Genomic DNA, 25,421 nt, shown 5'->3' with positions numbered 1-25,421 from the left:
TATTTGCAATATCTTTGTCATCCAGAGAATGACAAAACAAAACAAAACTATCTGGAGCCTTCACCTTGAGCTCTGAGAAACTATGATGGAAATCATTTCAAGTTGGAGAACTAGGTGACGTTAAATCTGAAAATTTGTTTGGTAACATTCCACAAGTAAAAAAAAGTCAAATTATGGCATGTTAAACATCTGCAAACACATTCCTAGACATATATGTGCATAATTCACTGATGTCTCATCTCCAGACAGCAGATTAGTGCCAACGGATTTAGAGTTTTAACCCTGACGCAGTCAAAGAAGACAAATCAATGTCCCTGCAGACATCATCTCATACTCATGGCTTTATTTATGCATATCCAAGGATGAGCCACGTAAAGCTTTGACATTAATCTCTGAATCTAACGAAGGGGCAGGAGATGAAATTAGATAATGGTATGCACAACAGGTTAGAGCATACTTATTTATTTTACATTATGTGATAGAACAGCATCAAAGTAGAGGATAGTTGTGACTAAACCCCCCCCAAAATATTGCATTTGCTTATATTCGGTACTTTTACTCTGATGTCCTGCTAATCAGTTAATCGAGTATTGGCCTACATTTCCCAGTTGGGAGATGAGTGGATCTAAACAGAAAGCATTTCAGGAAGAAAACCTGCTGAGGCTGTAAAACACTTTAAATATAAAGCCAAAGTGACATCAGAATAGTTAGGATCATATTTTATGCTGGTGTTAGAATTGTCCAAATCAAAGTCCACATGATCAAAGTCCACATATAAATCCAATTGAGAATCTGTGAGATTTAAAAATAGATGTTCACAGAAACTCTGCGTTTAATCTGTAATCTGTAATCTTGTAAAGGTCTAAAGTCAAGAAAGCTCTGCAGACCACACACATCCTGAACACAAACTGATTAGATTTCTAATTGCAGGTCGGTGCTGCAGAGTGATATTTCCAAAAATGAGCTGCCACAGAGACAGTTTTTCCCCAGGCTGTCTCTTTGATAACCAATTAACAGTCAGAGTGCCCAGATCAATACCAGGCATATTGGCACTAATTCAACCTTGCCTTCCTCTTTTGTTAAAACACTGTGTATGTATATTTTCAGGGAAAACTTTCCTTGTTTTTGTGCATAGACTTAACAAATAGAGATTATTTGATTTGTCGTCTTTCACTTATGGCAATTTTGTATTGGTCTATCACTTCAAATCTTATTAAAATACATTTAACGTTTTGGTTTTAACATGACATAATGTGAACAACAATTGATGGGTACTTATAAAGCGGCAAAGTAAATCTAAAGATGAACAGGGTAAAAGTGGGCAATTTTTCCAATGGATTGTGGAAATGGAACAAAGACTGCTCCGAAACAAATAAAATGAAGCACAATCAATGTTAGGAACCAATAAGCAAGGGAGGATCAGTTAAGGAACTAGAATTAGTCCAATAATTAGATTTTAAATGACTTTTCTGTTGCTTAAATGCAGCCAGTCAAACAACAAATTCAAAGAGTGATTTAATGCAACATGCAGAAGAGCTATTCAACCCAATTTTTGCAGACATACAACAAAAAATAATGAGATGTTTGTGGATTAAATGAGGTATGTGAAAAGCAGAGAAGACAGAAAGGTGTGGAAGGAGGAGGAATCAGGTCACTGAAGGTCATGATTCAATATTTACACCCATGAGGCTGCAGCTGCGCAAAAAAAATCAGGGGAAAAAAAAGAAAACACATTCAAAGGAGACCTTGAACTCTTACTTTTCTGCCCTCGAGGAACTTAAGAGCTGTACCAATGTTGGCGACCCAGTGGATCCTCTTTAGCTTCTTGCCCTGCTCACATGGCTGGAAGGAAGAGAAGGAACAATGGACATGCACAAAACAAAGAGAGACAGGGGAGAAATGTGTGACATGAATGCAGCAGTGAAATTTTATGCAGAATATGGGTGAAAAAAAACAGATTTACAAGTAAAAGACTAAGAACAAAAGCAGGAATCATTTTCTCAGGAATAGAGATGCTGAAATAATGTGAGAAAGACACAGGCACCAGTCAGAGATGTGTTTGACTATAAACACACGGATCAATAGGACGTACAGGCTTAGACCTTAGGCAATAGCGGCCAAGTAAAACCCTCAAGATGTCTTTGTGTGTTGTGTGTGAACTCTGATCTGTCTTTGTTAATCTCGGCTTTCCTACACTATTCAAACATCCTAATACAAGCAAATCAATAAGTCTTTCCATGTAGTCGGGGCTCGTTTCACATTCCTCTTATTAGTTATACAGGCAGTTTAAACAAAGAATTGAAAATTACTCTATTACTCGGTCATCAGACCAGGTTTTGCGGCGAGGTTTGGCAACTCAACACATGCCGATGTAGAAAGTTGTAATCCAGCAAGTTCAGAGGATATAAGTTGTTTGAAGTCTGCCGCTAAGTTACATGCATGATGAAAAGCTCACCAGTTTTTGTCCAGATAGGATTTCCAGGAGGGCCAGCAGCATCACACCATCCTTGATGTCATCAAACAGGTCTTTCACCTCAAGAGGAGGGACATGCTATGCAGAGAACAAATAAAATGTTAAAACAAATTCTTAAGGCCTTAAATATTATTCATGTTTCTAGGACAAGCTTCGACCTATGGCATTGGAATTTTATGTAGTAGCACATAGCATTAAGGTGGAAAAGAAGAGACACATGTTTTAAAAACTTCCTTTGCAATAAAACAAATCTAAATATAGCTCTAGCATATTTTATTGTAATATATTTTTTATTTAATTATAGAAATGGGAAATATATATTTCCCACTATTTCACATTATTTGCACAACTTTACTAAATAAGTGTGTACAGTGACATACCGTATGTCACTATATAGAAAAAACATTTACTGATAAAAGATAAACACTAAAGTTGCATCTAAGATTTTACATTTTATCTAAATGTAACTTTGCAGACTTTGCATCACAGTTATTTAAGGTCAATATATTTCAATTATTTGTGTTGGTTGACCAAATTTGTCTTATTTTTTAATTGTGGTCTTGGGCATGGTTAGGGTTAATCCTTCAATGTGGCTCTAATACTTTGGACACTTCTGGTTATGATCAAAACCTATTTATCTGCTTAAATGGGCTAGTAAAAGTATAAACCAAAAATCTAATGGAGAATCTGTGGTAAATCTTGAAAGCTGCTGCTCAGATGCACTTTCTGTTTTTGCTGTTTTGCAAAGAAGAACTAGTAAAAATTACAGTCTTTGTTTTTGTCTGTCATATAAAATCCCAACAAATTACATGAAGTCCAAGAAAGTAAGTCAACAAAATGTAGTAAAGGTAAAGGATATTTACTTTTGTTAATTCTGAAACAAGATTCTCCTTTTAAAACAAAACTGATATTTTTACATAAGTATTTGTTTTTATAAATGCTGTAAGGTCTGACCATAGCTTCCTTAGTTTTCCAAATCAATAAGCCTTTCCGTGAAGGAGTGCAAAGGCTGATCATTTCAGATGTACAGTAATAGCTCTTGCAATGTCCAGCAAATGATGAATGAAGAAGTGGTTTATTTTGCACGCTATCCCACTTTCAGCAGCACAGCCCCAACATAAACTACAATGCAATACATATATTACACTAGTAGACACTAATTTAAACTTGTGCAACATGGATAAAGAAAATCCTCACAGAAAAGGTACTCAGAGTCTAGTTGGAGTTTGGCAGTCCCAGCGCCTTTACTGACAGCTGGATTCACCCCATAAGTAGACTTTAAATGGGGTTCCTCCAAATCCTAAAATATGCTGATGATTTCAAACTATCTCCTTCCCACTGACTTCCTCCCTGACCTGACACTGACTTTCAGACTCGGGGAAATCCACATATCTCTGTTCCTCGCCAGCGCCACATCAAGGATTTCTCTTAAAGCACAGTCACATGCTGGGGGGCTGAGAGGTTTAAGGGAGTGAGAGGGGGGAGAAAAGCATTCAGATGAGTGAACCATTCACAGGGAGATTAACTGCAAAGAGAGTGAAGGCTGAAGTAGTGTGAACGAGTGTTGCATGTGGACCATGTGAGCATGAGACAAATTAATACAAACCAAAACATCGTAAATGTGTGAGAGGGATTTAGACTAGCAACGAGACGGATCCTAAAAGAGAGAGGGGGGAGACACTACCCAACGTCTTTCAAAAATTAATTAGAAAATATGGAAGCTCTTCTCACTAATTCCTCTTCTAATGTCGATTCAAGGCTTTGGAGATGAGAATACTCAGACAGGGTTTCCCTCCCGTATCATAAGATGACAGGGAAGGCGCTTATAAAAGGTCCAATTCAAAGCGATAAATTGCACCAAAAGCTAATTGGAGTTAAATTCACCTATTTGTTCATTACAATCCCAAAGCTAATGAGGAAAATTTCAGACTAATTACAAAATAAGAAAATAATATTAATTTCATCTGCGGTGCAACACACACTAAAAAAAATAAATCAAGAACTTAATGAGCTAATTACATGTGAGTGTCTGGGTCATAATTGATTGAGAACAGAAGAGTTTCAAGATGTGTGTGTGAGTGTGCTCTCGTGTTATTCCCTTGGTACACTTGACACCGCAGATTCAAAAAGATCGACAGCGTGAAAGACAAAGGGAAGAGTGGAAACAAAGAGGACTGAAGGGTTTCACGCTGAATGGCAGTGTGTTAAATTTAAGGAAACATGTCTCTGGATGTCTGTCATGAAAATCTAGAGAAACTTCAATAGTTATGCTAATGTTTGAACACAAGAACAAGTAACTTTGTAAAACACAAGTTGCTCTTGCAGAGGGTGCGTACTGCACTGTGCACCTCTCGAAACATTCAGCATGGCTCCCAACAATTGAACAGTAAAGCCTGCCAGTGTCAACAAGTATTCTTGTGGCATGCAAGAGATTAACTTAACTCAAGATTTCACAATTAGAAATGCATCAGTCAGGCTTTAACTGTGCTGCTTATTTCCTTTTTGTCTTTGACATCTGAGCTGCCAATTACAGTCTTGATCAGTTCATTTGGTTTTATTCTAAGGACTTTAACACTAACAATAAGAGAAGAACTAAGAGGCTTTAAGCAGAGTTGGCTGGTTGAATATTGAAATAAATGGGGAAAAAAACTTGAATGCAACTGTGTGGCTTGTTGGGGGAATCTAAAGAAAAATAATAATAACAAAAAGTGAGTGGGCAGGGGGAGCAAGGAAGCAAACACCCTCGGGGAGCTTCACTTACTGCTGCTGTAATCTCTAAAAACACTTGGTCCACTGATTATGGCTCTAAAGCCGTTTTCCTGGAAAATGCTTCAGCAACGATGAAACCTCTGCGGTTCACACTGGCCACTCTATAATTAAGCTTTAACCCTCTCAGAAAGGATTTGTCAAATGGAAACTTGGGGTCCGCTCACTGAAGCCCTATCACCGCCCTTCATAGTTGTCACTCCTCTGCAGAGTTGCAATGAGTGCAACTTGACGAGCGACTACACTTGAAAATTAAAAACTTGTCCTGCTGTGTGGCCTACATGACAACAGCCTATATCTAAACACACAGCCTGCAGAAACACAGACCCTGCTGCTCTCTTACAATTTATATCTTCACTGAGTTAATCTGGTGAACTGCTTAAAGTAATGATACCCATTAATCTTCTGTATAAATTACTAGCTCCAATACATCTCCTCTAGCAAAGAGACAGTTTTTAAAGCTTATAGGACTTCTTTTGTTATACCTGTGGAGTGGAAGAGTAAGGGGGAGGGGAGTGTTAGTGAAAGGAAGCCCTGATGATAAGTCTCAACTCACCTAACGATTAATCACGCACCTTTAGGCACTGAAATAAAGACCTGAGATAACTGGAGTAGCCTAATCATCTGCATAGCCAGGAGGAGGCTCCATTCCTCACAGATAAAAGCTGCACCAACTTCTGTCCTTCTCATTCCTGCTATCATTCCTGTGACTGTGGAGCTGTGTTCACTCAACTCAATCCTTTATTGTCCCCTTACACAGTATAACGCCCTTTAATGTCTTAGAATCCATACATTCTTCAATGTTGGAATAATGCACATTTTATCCTTTTAAACAGCTGTAAACTAAGCAACTTTTTGTTTCCTGATTAAGATAAAGCTAAACACAAAGAGATTTTTGGAGACAAATTTAGACCAATCAGTGTCACTATGGCAACATCAGGCATCAGGTGAGCAGGTTCTCGATGGGCAACGACAGTGATTGCGAGTATGTAATTTGAGCAACAAGAGAGAGACAATCTATTGAGATGAAATATGCTCTTGCCTTTGAACTGAATTTGATCATAGGAGACAAATTCTCTTTATTGCACTTTTTTATTGTTTAAGAAATATATTTTGAGAAATAATAGATTTTTTGTGTAAAGTTAAGCAAAAAGGCTGATATAAAATTTGCTAGGTTGGTATAAAAATTTCAAAAATAAAGAACAATAACCAACCTCTTTCATTAACTTTTTTAATATATCTTATCACCTGATTATGCCTTGGTTTCTTGGGATGGAGCCAAACTAGCTTATTTCCCTGAGTCCCAGCTTTTATAGCAAGCAAAGCTTTTGGATCTACATGTTTGCTCAAGCAGATGTGGGACTAATAATCTCACTCTTCGTGGAGACAAAAGTAAATGTTTACATTTTCATTCAAGCTCTTTAATTAACACCGGTGGAGAACTCTTCAGACTAAATATTTCATGGCCAATAAATACTAAATTAATAAAATTATTAAATTAAGAAGAAACCAAACTTAATGTAAAGGATGGTGACAATACTCGACATATGCAGCATCCTCTACATTTATTGTCACCCTTGATGAAAATGTGTGAAAAACAATTTGCATTTGCTTGAAGCAACTTGGTCTTATTTATTATTCATTGTGACAATTATTCATTTACTTTTTCTATGTATTTTGTTGTGTAGTTTTCTGTTGTTATAAAATAGTGTTATCAGTTTCCCAGACTGACAAAAGGAAATGTTCATCTTTGTTTCCAGGCCATTCACTACTCTTCAAGTCAATAAACTCATTATTTTTTTCAAACTCAAAGAATAATTATTTCAAATAATTGGGATTTTAAAATTTACCAAAAATAATTATGATTTATTGTTTTTAAGCAATCAAGCTGCTCTTGTTTTTTCTTACCAAAGCACATAGTTTCAGCACAGTAGTTAAGCAAGTTGATTGATTATGCCCAAATCTGCCTTAATTTAATTGTGTGCTGCTTTGTTTTTCCCATTTTAAATTAAGGGGAAGAGAAACAGAAAATCACAGATTATTAATCAAAAATGCCTTTACGTTTTAATCAACCCCAAAAAAGAAAAGTACACATTTAAAGAAATCTTCATTTACTTCATAGGCATTGTTAGGAATGCCTCCAAATATGCTGAACAAATGTATTATACAGTAGGTTGGATTTCCTTAAATTTCTCAAAGTGAAAAAGACACATTTAATTTTAGGCAGTTTTGGTGTGCAGGGTGCTTTGAATATTTTCCTGGCATGCTCTGTGCTTAATATTTCATACAACAGAAGGGTTTATCCCCATCCTTTCATATGAATTTTCTGCTCCACCTCCACCAGTTTGGACTTTCCACAGCTGTCGTAGTCAAATAGAAAACCTTGAAAAGAGCGTCACTCATTGAAATAACACTTAATTGTGTTGCCCTGTGCCATATTTGACTTGTCCAGCCAGCACAGATACGGGATTTAAAGCAGTAATGAGTGGAACCAAGGAGTACAATGCAGCATGACACAACAATTACAGACGTGTGAACATCATCTCATTCAAAAAATAAGCTTCAACTAAAACCTCTTATCCTAAGCTGTCTAAATTACCCTTATTTGAGATAGTACAATATAAATTACCAACTTCAGCTTGCAGGGAAAGCAATGAATGCACTGTTCTGTAATGTCATTTGGAGAATTAAGCCAAATATCTTTGATATCAGCTACTTGAGGCTGAAGGAATAAGGAAAAACACACTGAAGGCATGTGATGACTGTGTGTGGGTTTTATCTGGATAAGTGGGCTTTGGTTTTTTCTTTTTTGAAAATGGAGAAAATGTTCCAGTGGGCACAAAGGATGGGGTAGAAAAGAATAGAGTTGTTGAAGTTTTCTATCCATACAAACACAAGCACCTGTGTTTGTGTAAATTGGACAACAAAATACTGGCAGCAGGGAAGGAAGCAAAACCTCTTACCTTTGCCAAGTGGGAATTGATCCATTTTGTGAACGTCCTTTTCTGCACCGCCTCCTGCTCATCTGTAAATCAGAGCCCAGAGCATTCCCATTAGTCCTGAGCGATAATAAACAAATAAGGGATTAAAACGCAATCTTCTAATTGTCTATCATTGTGAGAGCCGATTGGGCTTTCCAGAAAGGGCATGGTGGATTCTAATTAACTTTGATTCATCGCTTTATGCCTGATGTGTCAGTAGACAGTCACACCAAATTTTTTACTCACTGCTAACATACTATGAAACGTCACTTGACATTTATCGATGACATTTTCTCAAGCTGAACTCCTCTTTTTGCGGACAGGAAATTCTGTTCTTGAAAGTGACCTTTCAGATGTTAAAAGGGCAGCACATGAAGGCAAGAGTACTGCACATGTACTGATTTACCTATCCATGTGGTTGTTAGTTGTGGCCACTGTGATAAAGGCCAATTAGCAAAAGGCACAATCAATAGGATAGATGTCTGTTAAAGATGTCCCCTAAAAGCCACTCAGCTCAAATGAAAGCACAAAAGGGTCACAAGCTTGATTCATATGTTAATTACTCAATGTTTGTTTTACTTGTATTTATTTAAAATGCAACATTTTTAACATGAGCACTTTAGTCCATTATTTAAATGTGCCAAATTTAGCCATAGAGGCAAAAAAACACACTGATTTGCTTAATTATTTTTGTAAAAATACAAGAAAGTCACCTATTGTATTTCTACTCAGGGTCATTATACCCTGAGAGTGACACACTGGTCTATGTCTACTCAATGCATAAATTGATTATTTTGTGCCAAAAATGAACCAAAAACTAGAATATATGATTTTTGTCCCTCTTTAAATATGTTCAGAAAGTTGTGAATTCACTGTCACAAACAAATACTTAAACTATTGTTATTATAACACTATAAACATCCAGATCTAGATGTCTATCTACAGACCTTCACCAGCTTTTAGAAGCAAGTCTGATTTACCCAGTCAGTCAGATTTTAAACTTTACAACTGATGGTTCCTCTGATTTATCATGTTTTTTAATTGCATGTGAATATACAACATGATCTGTATTCATCAAATAAGTAGAATAAGACAACTGTTTTTGACTAAAATTAAGAAAATTATTAACAATTTTGACCATCCTCTTCATGAGAATGTCACACATAATCTCAACTAAATCTCAACTAAAAACCCACCTGTTTAGAATTGTATTTGAAATGTAATCAATTACAAATTTATTGATGGAACTTGACTTAATGCTTTGTTTTTGATTCTATGTTGCATTGTGTTTCTGTGTTTGTAATGATGTAAAGCACTTTGAAATGCCTTGCTGCTGAAATGTGCTATACAAATAAAATTTGATTGATTGATTGATTGATAACAGCATAATGTCTTCAGTCAGAGCCGCTGAAATACAGACCACTACAGGAGATTCTTTCTGCCCACAGCATCTACAATAACTCTTGAAGGAACATTGAATATCATGACTTACAACAATATTTAATTTCCCTTTGGGAACAATAAAGTATTTTTGAACTGAATTGAATAGAATTATTACAAGAACCCTTGCAACTGCATGATGGACAGTTCTGCGTATTCAAAACCAAAGGTTTTCAAATCCTTGGTTCATCTTAGTAATCATCCAGTCTCTAATGACAAATAAGACAAAACTTAAGGAAAATCCTTAATATACATGATGAATAGCAGGGGGGCTAATGTTGAACCCTGAGGTACATCAAGATTACTAGGGGTGCATGATATTCCGAAGAATATTTGACTGTGATTTCATTGCTGAAAGTACAGCTATGGCGATTACAATTAACCAGAATGTTTCTGGAAAACTTTTCCTTTTTCAACAATTTGATAATATCCAACAGTCTCCATGGGCTCCATACAAAAGAAATACATCAGGACAGTAAGACTTCCCACAGCTGATCATATTTATTACTATTATATTGATATATTTTTAATATAAAGAGGCCTGAGACTTGAAATGTCATACTGAAAATTACATCCAAACAGTGCTTTGTGATTGTGATACTGTATACAAAGATGACAATTTCAGTTCTACGTATTGTGATCAACCATTTCATAAAGAGATTTGCCAGCTATGCAAACACACCGTTTTCTTCACTTTACATGGGTTTATCCATTTCACTGCATAGTTAATAGTATTAGAGGTTTTCTTTAAATCAGGCAACATATCCACTGCTACACCATCATTATACAATTTTCATTTTTTAATTTTCAAATTCAGCATATAACAACAGTTTCAAAGCTTTCTGAGACGTACATTCACTGTCACTGTGCCATTTCTGTCCCATCTGGACCACTGAGCAGTCTCCTTGAGATAAGCACATTAGCAAGGAGAGAGGACGATGTCTGACACAGTGCCTTCCATTCTACCTTAATGAAATCTGCTGACGGACTGATTACACTCAAGTTGGTTAGTGTGTCAGTGGGTACAGTGGGCAGATGTGAACAGATAGGGAGAGCGTGTCAAAGGGGAGGAGATTGAGAAGGGGTGGCGTTGGTGTAATAGTGGTGGCGGGGAAGAGGTGCTGCTGTTCATACATAATGCAGATACATCCCTGCGTAGTCATACGTGCCACTGAGCAGACCCTGTACTATGAATTAATCTTTTGATTGGGTCCGGGAATTATCAAATATTGATGGGCTGAAATATTGGATGAAAATGGGAGAAATTTTGAACCTAAAGCAGGAACACGCATGGCGGAGAACGCGTCTGCCTGTGCCAGCTTCTCGGGCTCAGGGACGAGGTGACTTTGAACTCACACACTCTCCAATTTACTGTAAGCACGCACACACACTCAAGTTCTCTCATTATGACAAAGAGGGGGGAAAAAAACCCATTCAGCAACCGAGCATGACAACACATCTCTTGCATCACTTGTCTCTGACCCCTGCATTGAGTACAATCTCATTTATTTCAAAATTTGTATCTTCTTTTAATTTAACCGTATTAAAGCAGCAGTCTAAGCATAACGCACACAAATTGTAAAAATGTTTTAGATGAATCTTCTTGATAAGCAGAGTGCTGACTCTTTAGTCATATCCAAATACAGACAAGAAGAGAGTTAGACAAGACAGAGAAGCCAAACATTTAACAGTCACACCCCTGCAATGTGATCCATGCAGAGGGGGAGTTGCTTGTCTGCTGGGTTTGCTTGTTCCACTCTCTGCAAGCTTCAAAATCAACAGCCTCCAAACTCAAAAGCAAACACAAACATACACAGTCTGCCAAGAAACGTGCATTTCAAATCGGTGTCTCTTTTTTCTGACATACTCTCAACAACCAGGATGAAAAGAAAAAAAAACACCCTGCACAGTTGAAGGCATGTACAGACTCAGCACTGCAATGCAACACTACAAACACACATACTACGATGCATGCAGAATATACATACAGGAACTTTCTCTGCTGATTTCTCAGTAGAGCACGCTGCTGTGCAGACACGCTGCCCCACTTACCTCGGAGGTAATGGTAGAACCCTGCCACCAGGTTGAGAGATGTCTTTTTCGGAGAGCCTTCACCCCCTACTCGCCATGCCATCTTTTAGCCCAGACCTCATGCAGGTTTCTGCCTGTTTTTATGAGGACATTGGGAGGACGTCCACGACAACCTCCGGGAGAGAGGCAACACTTGTCCTTGCTTCTGCCCTTGCTGCCTTTCCTACCTCTGTTTTTTGGAAAAGGGATGTGTTTGTAAAGACCTCTCTGGAGGTCTGGACCTCCTGAGATGACAGCAGTTTAACTGTTGCTCTGAGGTAAAACACAGATGAATGAATTGCCCTGTTGGGTCTCCACTCGTTCTTCACGTCCTCTCTGTCCTGTCCTGCAGTAATGGGCTGCAGACTCAGTCAGAGTCAGTGCTTTTCCTGCCTGTTAAGCAGCTTGGGAGTGTGATGAGAGTACGCGTGATACTCGGAGTGTTGGGGTGAATGTGTGTGAGTGCTGCGCAGTGCCGGCTTGCCTCAGCATCAATCTTTCCTGCTCAAACCTCCCCTCCCCTTACACTCTCTACCTTTGGTCCTCCCACGTTTTCACTCTGCTGCAGGAAAAATCCACTTCCCTCCAATGGCCAGCCAATCAAATTGTGTGGGAATGGGTGATGTCACAGCAGTGCTGTCCTGATCCAGAAGGGGAGGACCATGGTGGGTGGGTTTGAAGGGGACTGTTTAGCAGGTTAGTGGGAGCTCCACTCTGACAGTACCACACGCCCGTGCTCTCACACAGCCTCGTTGCGACAGACGTGGAGGAATTTCCCATGTGATTCTGGCGCTCTTACTGCTCCCTCTTATCCACATGGATGTCATGCGGTGCTGTGAGACATGCAGCTTTCTGCTCTGTTCTGCCTACAGGGGAACACACAATCACTGACAGTCATCCCGTCTGAGCTAGCTGCGACTGTACTCCCTTCATAAAGGATCTGCCTTCATCTAAACCACAAACGGTACATATGTGCATTTTGGAGCCTCTAGGAACACAGAAAACAATAAAACACAACATTATCCTAGTCGAGGTTCAAATGCCTGCACTTAAATCATGGGTGGGAACATCTAATATACATGGTTATTGTCACTTTTAAATGGTAATAAGCTCTTTAAACGCTCTCAGAAAACAAGAAAATGCTCATGAATTTCAAGTTAATGGGACTTTAGACAATAAAATCTGTTCTTTCAGAAAAAGTAAGATTAAGACATCCATCCATCCATCCATCCATTTTCTGTTCACCCTTGTCCCTAATGGGGTCGGGAGGGTTGCTGGTGCCCATCTCCAGCTACGTTCCGGGCGAGAGGCGGGGTACACCCTGGACAGGTCGCCAGTCTGTCGCAGGGCAACACAGAGACATACAGGACAAACAACCATGCACACACACACACACACACCTAGGGAGAATTTAGAGAAACCAATTGACCTGACAGTCATGTTTTTGGACTGTGGGAGGAAGCCGGAGTACCCGGAGAGAACCCACGCATGCACAGGGAGAACATGCAAACTCCATGCAGAAAGACCCCGGCCGGGAATCGAACCCAGGACCTTCTTGCTGCAAGGCAACAGTGCTACCAACTGCGCCACTGTGCACTGTGTGTGATTAAGACAGTCCACTTTAAAATGTAAAATTGACTTTCTTTTAGCTTTATACTATGTTATAATGTTATTCCCTTAACAAAAATATACCTGGATTGTTACTTTGATTCTTTCACGCATGCTTGAGGAATCCTGAAATCTCCCATGGCAATTATTCGGAGAGCCTAAACGCTTGCTCTCACAAAGCTGCATCCCGGAGCTGCAGCCTCCAGGCAAGCTTCTGCCTCACGGAGCACCACTGCAAACTGAGAGTCTCCTGAGCTTTTCATACAAAGTAATACTCAGTCTGACACTCCTACGAATGTCTTAAAATGACATACCGGGAAGATTTGTGGTGATGACGGTGTAAAGGCTGAGTGTCGAAAAGAGTAACAGCTTCTTAAAAAGACAGATGCCAATTTCAAGGCGTCAAAATTCAAAGTCAGATTTATATACATTAGATTTGATATATGCAGCGCATATATCAAATGTAAATAATTTCCAAAAGAATAGAAATCAGCCTGTTAGGAGTTTCTCTAAAAATAAGATTCATAAAATCCCCTCAGAAAATAAGAAAATGCTTTTGAACCTCAAGCAACTGGAACAAAAATGTGGTCTCTCCTGTAAATCTAAAGCATTAAAAAACTGAAAAAAGTAAACAACAAATTATGGAGGGCAGAGTGTTACTGAGACTAGGGCTGGGCAATATATCGAATTAATTCAATACATAGAGAGCTCCACCTATGTATCGTCCTTGGCTACACCTTGGATGACTGGATGGCAATATCCCAGATATACATGATGTACGCAATCTTTACCCTTCTGCATCTAATTTGCGGGGAGCTTAGTATCTCCTAATGGTCCTAAATACATCCCTCACTCTTCCCCACCCATTCAGAAAACTTGAGTACACTGAATTTTTTATCAGGTTAGAGGAAACATAACAGTGACAGGGAAACAAATTAAAAGAATTACTGAAGGTCCAGATTCGGAGAGGTTAGATCCATAGATAAACTTGTTTGTAAAGCAAAACTGCTCTGAATTAGAGTGGTGATAAAGAATTCATGGTAAAAAGGGATTGTTTGTCGGCAGAATTACTCTTGTTTTGTGAAAAGCAGCAGTGTGGCAAATAATTTCCCTGAAGGATATAGAAATGTAGGTCATTTCACACAGTCCCAATTGATACCTGTTAGTTATAAACGTAGTTACCATCTGTTTGTGTTTCCTTTCACCATGATTAATTGCTTTTTCTATACTGATGTAACTTTACTGTTATTCCATGTAAAAACAAAAATAAAAGTCAGCTGCAGCCTTGTTTATTCAGCTACTTTATGCACTCACACCCCTCAGGCTCAAGTAACCACAGGAATGCTTCTCCTTGGACGGATATTAGCCGAAGATGCTGTTGCAAACCGTTTCGATTGCCTCCAGAACATTGCAAGTGCTGCATTTGTAATGCTGAAAGGGGAAAATCCAGCAGAGAATAGGACCAGCATACTGCAGCATTTTCTTCCTTTTAAATGTCTGATTTGTATCAATTCCTCCTGTCTGATGTCACTCAGTGATTTCATGTACACAAGTGAAAAACCAAACATGTGGACATTCAGAGCTGTGGGAATATTAAAAGCTAGCAGATCCTCTTTGAAGCCAAATTCAGAGACTTTCCTGGAAAGCAATATCCACACAGAGGAGCCTGCTGGTTCCTATATCAGCTTTAGCGATGAAAGGACCATTCATCATTTTCTGTGATTTTTTCCCCTCTCCTTTTGTTCTTCTGCTTCTTCCCATAAGAGATTTTAATTATGAAAGTCATCAATAACCAATGGCAGCTGTCATCTGCTATCTGCCCGCTGATAATCACACTGCTGACACTCGTCTCTGAAACCAGCCATCACAGTTTTATCAAATGCATTTACCACATACTTGTTTCTGAAACAAGTAACAAGGGTGCTTTACATTTCTGTATAGAAATATTTATCCAAGTCTGTATTTACATTTACATTGCCTTTTACTTTTTCACCTCAGCTCATAAATCCATTATTTTTCTGCCAATGGAAAGCAGCATTCAGAGGGGCTTTAGCTTTTTTCCAATTCATGGTCAATAACAGAATTGCTATAAAATCCTTGGCCTGTAAAGTATTACAGCTTGGAAAAATCTATTGTTTTCACATACCACTCTTCTTGCAGGACAAGACAGCTCAAAGAATATCAATGTTATAAATAATAAAAGCGTATTTTGGGTTTATTTAAGCATTAATGTCAAGTTAAATATGTCTCAGCAGCCAATGATGTGCTGTTGAGGAGCTACACATAAATTTTGAAGTGTGAAGGAGCTTTCCAGGGTGCTGAAAATTGTCAATGAGAAACATTTAATTTGACAGGTATCCTGATTTAATCCTGCTTTACTACAGCTGCAAACAAACATGCACAGGCTGCATTCCTGCTTATTTAGTATGTGTTCAAGAATTTCTCCAACAAGTGCCTCTAGGGCAAAAACAAGTAAGCTGAACTTCTCATGTGAGTTACGCTGCTTTACAAAAAACAACCCCAGGACAAAATCAAAACCAGAGGATAAGGATTCAAGGGACTTATTAAGCTTCACCATGGGGGATGAGTGAAACACAAGGCGAGCAGGTGCAGCCAGACACGAAAACACACACTCAAACAGAGACAGAGACGTTTTCTCTTCTACTGCATCCACAAAATGTATAAGAACAGACTCCTCTAGGCAGCAAATCTCAGGAGTGTTTCAGGCTTTCCAGTAAAGGAAAAAAAAAAAAACAGGGTAAGGGTTAAAAAAAGACTGAACCTCAGCTGTTCAGGATCTCTACTGGAACCCCTGGCAACCTAACAAAAAAAAAAGAAAAGGAAAACACAAGATCTGTCACAGAGGTCGTGGAGGTCTGAATGTTAGTCATAGCCCAGTGTTTACACAGGTATGACTGCAGGCTGTGTCGCTTCTCAAAGAGGGGAGGAACAACATCTTTTCAACCATTAAAGGAAAAACAAACGCCTCCTCCTGAAGGGTGGGGTAGCACTGCTTCTGCTCACATTGTAATCTATTCACCCTAAGGATGTTTGGATTTCCTATCTGAGCAACCAAGAGTGCTTATTAAGTCCTCATTGAAGTGCATAGTGACACAACGCCACCAAGTGGAAATGCAAGGTAATAATTGCAACAAATCTTTGCTTCATCTTAGAAGAAATCAGTGAGATCCAATGAAAAATGAGGAAAACATCAGATCATCTATTAAAACACAGCCTGGTGAGTCAGACAAGTACAGGCTTTGATGCATTAATTGTACAATACCACATACTCTTCTATTGATTAATAATTTTGTAATTTTGTAGTTATTCAACTATAGTGGTTTGCAAGCATATTTAGGCTATTTTAACTGTTTCACTTATTACTTTACAACCACAGGTTCAGAGTAATTAACTCTGTCACTTGGATTTCAAGTGACTGATTCATGTGATAGCTGTTTATTCAGGCTGATGTCTTTATAGAGTTTTACTTCATGTAATTATGAAGGAAAAACAAAATCCATGGTTTGTATTTTTCCCCCCAAACTGAAGTCCTATGAACATTTATATTCAGCTCGTTTTAATCTAGTGAATAGATTCCAACTGTGTGCAAACTAATATCAGAATCTGATTTCTGTAAATCTAATTAAGGATTAGTGGCAAGACTTGAAAATTCACGTTCACAGATCTCCATTCAACTTGAATGTAAATGTGCGCCAGTTTTCTGAATTATATTTGTGAAATGTTGTAAAACCATCCATCATATTCTATTGCGTCGATCCGACATGTAAAATCCCAATACATGGATGTCTGTGACGAAATGAGAGTAAGTTCAAGTGTTGAGACAACACTGCTGAGCAGAAATGCTGTAATGTATCTTCATCTGCTGTGCAGCATTAATGGAGCAGCCTGTTAAAGCTATCATGTTCTAAAAGGGTGGCATTGTTGTGCTCTGCAGAGGCATCCCATAATTACTTCACACACATGCAGCTGATTTGTCAAGCACACATTCGACACAGATGAGAGTGATTTCCCAGAAAATGGAGCCTTTTCAGACCCTTTTCTATCCTACTGTAGCCTATTTATCTATTTCCTGATTCCAGCTCTTTCACCCAAACAATTCCTAATTTTAAAAAATGCTCCTCATACTTACTCTACACTACTTTAGCCCTAGATCTCAATAGCAGCCCCCATCACACTCTCACAGCCTCCACTCAGTCCTCATGTGTCCATTCAGCCTCTCCATTTGTGATCCCACTTCATTTGTGGCACATTTCTGCCAGTCCCGACGTAAGTGCTGAGACGGAAGTCCAAATGTCAGCCCATTAGCATAGCTAATTACATTTCAGTAATAATGACACCACATTAAAGAGAGCAAGAAAAGGGGGAACAAGTCAAAGTGATTATCAAAACACCCCCGTCTTCCTCTCTCATGCACCATCACATCCTATTCAGTAGCAGATGTGCAGAGAAGGCACTTTGCCGTTCACAAAAACATGTCCAAATATCAGTGTTCATTAAATTCAAGCCACTGATACGGTAATTTTAGCAATTTCTGCACCTGCACCAGAGAGACACATTTTCACACGAATGTATAGAGAAAATGAACACAAATGTGAGCATGAAAAGCGAAGACATTTGAAACGAAGTTACAACAAATTGAAAAGATTTAAAGCTAAAAGAAACAAAAGCAGCTTAAGAAAACTAACATTCATTCTGTGACAAATTAGTGTTACATTGTGGTGCATAAGCTAATTTCCTTAGAGCGATAGTATTATGCGTTTTCCAGCCACGTAGAAACAAAATTTTACAGCACAATTAAGTAACTATGTTACCTTCAGTTAATATAAAAATTCTGATTAAATTAAATGTGACTAAAAGGAAATTTGACCTCTTAATTAATGCCTTTAAATAGGGCCTCTGTCTCTTTAAGAAAGTCCTACTATTTCCAACATTCCGGCTTCAGGACGTCATCACAAAATAGCTTCTCTATTAACCCTTTAACAAAATTTTTACCAGCTTTGCACTGAGAAGTAAATCGTATAATGAGCTCAGCGAATGTGCAGTTCCACCAGTTGTTTGCTAATTGCTGCTGGCTAGTCTAAAGGAGTTGAGTGGGGGAGGGATGCTCTGTGGGCAGAAGCTTGGAAACTGCAGCTTCGTGCTCAAAGATGGTGGTAGGTCAAACCAGGCATTTTGCACAGCTGAATAGCTGCCAGGGGAGATTAAAGGATTTCTCAAATATGCATGAAAGAATCAAAGCAACACTCTAGGTATGTTTTTGATGAAGGAATATTATAACATGATGTAAGGCTCAAAAACGTCTGCTTTACATAATGCTGCCCCTTTAATCTAATAAAATGCATTTAGCAGAACAAAACCCCATTTGGAAATGTACACAAACAGTCTGAACATGCAGCTCATGCTCTTCAGACTGTAATAGGCACATGTGTCAAATTAAAACACCATTTAGGGGACTAAAAGTATTAGAGAAACTAAATCTGGTTCTGAAAAATATATTCAGCTCAAAGTTTCTCTGCTGTACTCCATGACGACTGCAGTGGGTACGTCTGTGGGATGCTTTATGCGTGTGAGAGTGCAGGAGTGGGTCAGACAGTCTAAGCTCTTTATCCAGGTTCAGTGGCCCGCCACACATTACAGGGACGAATAAAGCGAAAGGACTGGCGTCAGCACACTACATAAATCAGTGGCCTGAGCAGTAAATTCACTTAAAATCTTGTCTTTGCTGTGAGGTAAAAAAATAAAATAAAATATTGCCTGGAACAGCGCCAGAATAATCTACAAAATCCTGCTTCATACAATGGATTTGAGTGCATTTATGCTTATACAGCGGCCACACTTTCTGTCTGATTGAAAGAAGAACTGTCATTCTTTGACAATTTATTTTTGAATTATTAAAAGCAGGACTCACATGTTTATTACACCAGGTGAAAGGTTGAGTTTGTGTCTGAAGGCAAACACAGCAAGGAGACACATCCCATCCTGGTTACAACAGCAAATAGCGTGTCTTAGACATATTTTAAATTCTCTGATGTTTGCATTGGAGGTAAATGAGAAGCGATGGTGGATATCATGCAGCATAATTGAATTGAGAAGTAAACATTGACACTATGTGAATAAACACAGGAGTAACGAATCTTATTTTCCATAGATGAGTTCACCTCCAGAAAGAGATGATAATGAAATGATCAAAGATTTAGAAATATTACGCTGTTATTTGAATGTCAGTACTGCATAGTAAATACAAGTTTGATTAAATAAACTGCTGGGCTGATAAAACCAAACATATGGCACTTTGAGCAGATTAACATAAAACTTTCAATCCCTGTTTTGGCTGTTGTGTTACTTATCACTTTATCTGATCAGCTGACCTCCCTGAGGTCAGGGCTTCACAGTGACCTGCTAATTTACTGCTAAAGGCAAACTTTCCCACCACCCCATCCCATTGTGACAGGTGGAAAAAGGAACTAAGGTGTCTGTGGATGAAAGATAAGAGCATACACGGTATTGTAGGCAGGAGGTGAATGTAGCTTGGGGTTAAAAGCAAAGGTGGGTGGATTTTATCTCCTTGGACATTGTTTAGTATGCCAATCAAATCTGTCTGATAGAAAAGACTGACATAAAGCGTTATATGCGCTGTAGAAGTACTAAAAATAGTGTAACTGGGCAGAGATACCAGCTGTGGCAGCCTTAAGCAGACACTGAGCTCCATAATAAATGCATTAGGAGGTCAATAATATATTGCAAGGAACACTTTTTTATCCATTAACTCATATCTATGCTCAGCTTTAAAACAAGAACTGCGTCTAAGTAGTGGATCACATTTGTATTGTGTAATGCTACTGCCACACTGCTTCTTACAGTATATACAGTATCTACAAATGCTACATTTTATTTATTTTTTTCATATACATCTATACATCACTGTAATAGGAGCATTGAGATCATATGAGCTTATGACTGGGATACATTAAAAATTTCATAGAAGCGGCAAGAACAATATATGAGGTATTGGCAATATTTCTGCATTGCTACAGATTTTTTCAAGCCGTCAAAAAAACACGTTTGCAGAATGGGACTGCTGGATACCCCCACCAACTGTGCTGAAGCATTAAATAAATATAGAGGTGATGGTGTGACATTTTCACTCAGAGAGATATCTACCTAGAAACAGAAGGCAAATACTCAGAGTAAAAGGTTAAATGTTTGTTTAATAGTTTTTGTGAAAAGTTACTGGGGCAGTGATGAGTAAAAAATTTATTTCCCACAAAGGATTACTAAATATATGATACTAATTGCATACAGAAACACCATATCACTTTGTATTGTTTCAGTTTGCATCATATTTTAGTGGACTCTAGTACATTGTAAATCCTTTACCATTGCATCAGTAGAGGAAGAAACTGACCAAAATTAACACTCAAGACCTTTTCTTTTTATTAAAAAAAACATATAATTTGATAACATATAAAAGGGTTGGTTTTTAATTCAGAAAACACAAATGAATATGCCAACATTATCCCCTATTCCATCTGACCTTTGTGAAAGTGTGACATTTAAAAGAAGGTTAAAGCGTCAAAAAGCATCCTACCAGCTCATTTTGTATGGTTGGACCCCTTTTAGTGACCTAATCTTGTGATGTGTCAGTCAGACCTTCACCGTCTGTCACGTAAAAAGAGATTATAATCTGCTTTGCAATAGAATCAGTCACATTAAGCATCCAGGATCTAAACACAAATACCTGCTAGGGTTCTCTCTCACACGGAGAGAGATGTCATTTGATCAAACACAATGTTCTGTCTGAACCAAAGACAGCCAAAAAGCCCATAGGGTAGGGGGAAAAAAGATCTTATGTTGGCTGTCATGCGACGACAGCCATGGCAATGATTCATAAACACAATCTGGGAAGACAAGGAGAAGAAGCAGCAGGGTACACAGCCAATCACACTGTAGCTCTGTTTCACTCTTTCCTGGTCTGATAGTCCAAAAAAATCGCTCTGGGTCCTAACCACAGGGTTTAGCCATTCAGTTAAATTGTTAAATCCCAGCAGTGGGACGGGTGAGAAAAATATGCATAGTAGCTATTTTTAAGACTCAGTGGTGTTTTCTGTGTATGTGTGTAACTCTGGGCACATGAGCATGTGTGACGCTGCGGTATACAGACCCACGGACGATGAATGTTAGTGTCACAACTAAACGGGAGGCTGCTGTGGCTCAAGGTGACCGTCTGCTCGGGTCTCACTCACCATGGCCAAATCATAATGCCGCCCCTGGCACCAGGATGTCAACCTGGCTGCGTGCCAACCTCAGGATCTGTGCCAGACCCGCAAGCAATCAGAAGAACTGGTGGGACATGTCTCTCTTTCTCCCTTTCCTCTCCTTGCTCAGTCTTATTTTAATGGTCTTCCTGCTGTCTTTCTCGTTCCTGTTCAATCCATCCAACAGTCTCAGTATGGGTCCTACTGCAAGTCCTTCAGACATGCTGACCTCTGCTGGTTTTACCCAACCATCCAGCTCTGGATCCTTCTTTACTAAACTTGTATTGCCCAGATGCTGAGGCATACATAACGCAACATTAGCAGGAATAATTCAAGCAGGTGTTTTCTCAAACATGAATGTGCTGGATAGACCAGTAGATGGTAAAACTTAGAGGGGTAGTAAGGAATGAACGCCTCTGCCACCCACAAAACCGAGAAAACAGGTAAGATGCAGAAACACTTAAAAAAGAAACACACTGCATTACTTTTCTCATTAATGAGAGGCAACAAATACACAAATTCCACAGCATATGGAGGAGTTCAGCCTGGGAGGTGTTCAAAGCAGCCTCTGTTTTACGGCCATATGGTGTCGCTAATTGGTGTTCTTTCACAGAGAGGTGCACCAAAAGAGACAGTTAAACAGAGGAAAAACACAGTCTCTAAAACTGGGGCAATAACTTTTGATTGTTTTAATGTTGCACTCAGCAGTTACTAGCAACTTCCAAATTAATGCTGAAGTGGGAATGCCATCATATCTAGCTGTGATTTGAGGAATGTGGATTATTGGGAAACAGTTCTATAAAACAGATAATATAAAAAAACAAAACAAAATTCAGCATGGGGATCATAAATAGTCATATAAATGGTTGGAAAAAATTAAACAACCATTTCACAGATTACCCAAGATTATAGCAACCCATAAAATGCCATAATACCCAAATCTGAGAATAAATACCAGTCTTATTAATGTAATCAATTTCTAATTATTTAATACCAGCCAAACAAAGAACAGGTTTATGTTTAGTTGATAAAAGAAACATTAGAACTTTAAGGTTTATGATTTGATGATAAAATCAAACATTCGGAACCTACACTCTAAGAGATGGATAGAAATCAGTCAACCAAATAGGCTAATATTAATATTATTAATAATAATAATAATAATAATAATAATAATAATAATAATAATAATAATAATAATAATAATAATAATAATAATAAGTTTATTTGCAGTGAAACTGTTTCTCTCATCAAATTATATAAGTAGTGTGATTCAAATTTTTAAGTTGTTTCAAATAAAAGTCAAAATGTATATTCAAATCATCTAGTGAAATAGGTATTGGTCCCACCACCAACAGACTGTGCCCATATGAAACTAAAATCAATCATCCAATCAATAACAGATATTCTTGACCTTAACTTGCAATCAGGTAAATACACCTGTGCACAAAATCAATTTGTTCTTCAACAACTTCTACATCATCAACAGCAAGGGCAAAACCAGAAAACTGGTGAAGGTAAACAGGGATAAGATAGATTAGCAAGAATATCATCTGCAACAAGGTTTTTGAGAAGTTAAAATATTCATTAGTCCCTCACTGTCTGAAGCTCAAAATAATATATTGACTTTTTGGCTGAGGGTGGTCATCAGAAAGTGAAGGAAGAGAAAGTATCTTGAGTTTGCAGTAAACATATAAATGATTCAGAGAAGGCTGGAGAGAATGTGCTGTGGTGGTTTAGGGGAGGAGAAATGCTGAGAATGACTGGAAGAGCAAAACCTCTACAGTCATGCATGAAGTTGAAGATGTTACGCTTTGGGGATGTTTTTCTGCCAAGGGTGTAGAAAAACAGAAGATTGCCAAAAAGAATCTTAAAAAAAGCAATGCTCAGATTATATCTTTCACTACCAAAATATTGCCAAATTAAACCATTGCATAAATAAGAAATGGGAAAACTTCCTTTTCTCTTCAATTACACTGTTAGTTTGTAAAAAATCACTGGTAACAATAAACTTTAGTTTGAATGAAACACACTTCAACTTCTGCAAACAGTATTTTTCAGGTTTTTATAAGGTGAACTGTATATACAAGCGTATATCACCAAATTGTGTGTGTGCAATGTGCAGTGAGGGGAGGGCTTAAAGTGAGACTTCTAAATTTAGCTCGGTAGGTGCACGATTGGGATTCAAAGCGTGCATCCACACCTGCACACAGTGATGCAGAGGAGCCACGTGGCTGCTGATGCTGCTGCTTCTCTCTGCTTTCACAGAAACTGCCACCTCAGAAGCCGCACTGGGAGCAGCCATATTGCATCTCAGCTCTACTGTCACCTGACTTTCCTGCTAGATTGCGAACGTCATCAATCTCACTCTGTCAGCAGGAGATACGTGATCTTGACCTGTTGGAGATGCACTGTTTCACTCAAAATCTGTGATACATTATAGTGAAAAGCTGGATACATGTAAGGTTTACCCTATGTATAAATAAGAGGAAAGTGAGTTAAGTACAACATCAAGATGGGTTTGTAATATTTTTTAAAAAATGTGTTAGGGAAGGTCCTGTCACTGCTCTCGAATTAAGTGAGAGGAATAAACTTCATCCCATCAGCTCCTCTAGGGATTAGCTGTCCTATTGTCTGCTGTCTAGTCTCTCCACACATAGAAACATTAACAACCACAAGCATGCTGTTATGTGTGTGCAAATAAGCACAAATACGCAGCAGCAATGCACAGGCATAAACAGTTAATAAAAGCCATGCAACGTTAATATCAGCGTTTCTAATATGCTTCTTTTGCAAAACAATATATAACATCACTTACATCCCCACTGAAAATCTCAATCCGGACCCCTCAGAATGTTTCCAAAAAATAACTTATGAAAACTAACATTTTTGGGGGGGAAATGTAGCTTTCCAATGATACTTTTCATCATTGGATATGAAAAGTCCAAGCTGTATTACTAAGCAATCATAAATAAGAGCATTATTCAGAGACGTTATTCACGGTCACAAGCAACAAGAATAAGGTGTTAAAAATATATTTTTAGCATGTCCACCATGAGGTCACCTCTAAAAATGCTGCAAACCAACCTGGGAGCCTGTGAATGAGTAAGCATTTTGCCCTTACCTTGCAGCCTCTGCATCACATTGGCAATATCTCGAGCAGAGTGACCGTAGTGCCTGGGTGATGCCATGCTGCTGTCCTGAGGTCAGCAAAGTCTCGTCCCAACTGCTGAGTGTCGTCTTTGCAGGACTCTCATGCTCTGACCAAGCAGCAGATTGTGTTGCAATACTTCAGTGTCTTAACACTAAATGCTGAGTATCAGAACTGAATCATGTCCGGATTTGACTGTGTTCCCCCAGCACAAGTCATCCCTGTTACAGTAGGAGTCTGCAATCCTCACACTCAGCAAAGCTCCTCCCCTGACAGCGATGATGTAAGTTCATGCTGCATGTTTTTGCGAGCATGTATGTGTGTGTAGTACACATCTTAAAGCCTCCCTCCCTTGCCTGAGTCTGATACTTCTGCAGACAAGACGTGCTCCTTGGTTTGAAGGCACACTGCCACCTGGTGTCCACATAACGCACTTGCTGCATTCTGTCAATAGAACAGATAATTACAACAGAAAAAATATATATTAGCTGAAAATGGAAAACAAAATCAATTTTAGTCTATATTTTTGTTAAAGTCAGGTTAAAAGCTTACAATTTTCTAAAATTATGGCACAATTAGTTTGAAATTAAATCTTTGTTGGAACCAAAGGAGCATCCTACAAAAAACATCTTCAGGAAAATATAGAAATATATGAG

General features: G+C 38.5%; 1 protein-coding gene across 7 annotated transcripts in view; it reads right to left on the bottom strand.

Moving 5' to 3' along the window:
• The window catches only part of syne1a (spectrin repeat containing, nuclear envelope 1a), a 145,469-nt gene extending 120,455 nt beyond the window's left edge, over positions 1-25,014 (bottom strand). For 3 of the 7 annotated variants that reach the window (XM_028040639.1, XM_028040640.1, XM_028040636.1), the window contains exons 1-4: positions 11,713-12,160; positions 8,203-8,264; positions 2,456-2,551; positions 1,759-1,842 (exon numbers count right to left, since the gene is read on the bottom strand). In XM_028040639.1, coding sequence (XP_027896440.1) covers positions 1,759-1,842; positions 2,456-2,551; positions 8,203-8,264; positions 11,713-11,794 — 324 coding nt within the window. In that variant the 5' untranslated portion in view covers positions 11,795-12,160. Of the gene's footprint in view, positions 1-1,758; positions 1,843-2,455; positions 2,552-8,202; positions 8,265-11,712; positions 12,163-24,738 lie in introns of those variants that run through there. The other 4 variants (XM_028040635.1, XM_028040641.1, XM_028040637.1 and 1 more) reach the window with 4 other exon arrangements.
• Between the last annotated feature and the right edge of the window lie 407 nt (positions 25,015-25,421).

The sequence above is a fragment of the Xiphophorus couchianus genome, chromosome 15, assembly GCF_001444195.1.
Source record: "Xiphophorus couchianus chromosome 15, X_couchianus-1.0, whole genome shotgun sequence".
Lineage (NCBI taxonomy): Eukaryota > Metazoa > Chordata > Actinopteri > Cyprinodontiformes > Poeciliidae > Xiphophorus > Xiphophorus couchianus.
Note: the sequence above shows the minus strand (reverse complement) of the source record. Positions and strands in the feature narration are given on the sequence as shown.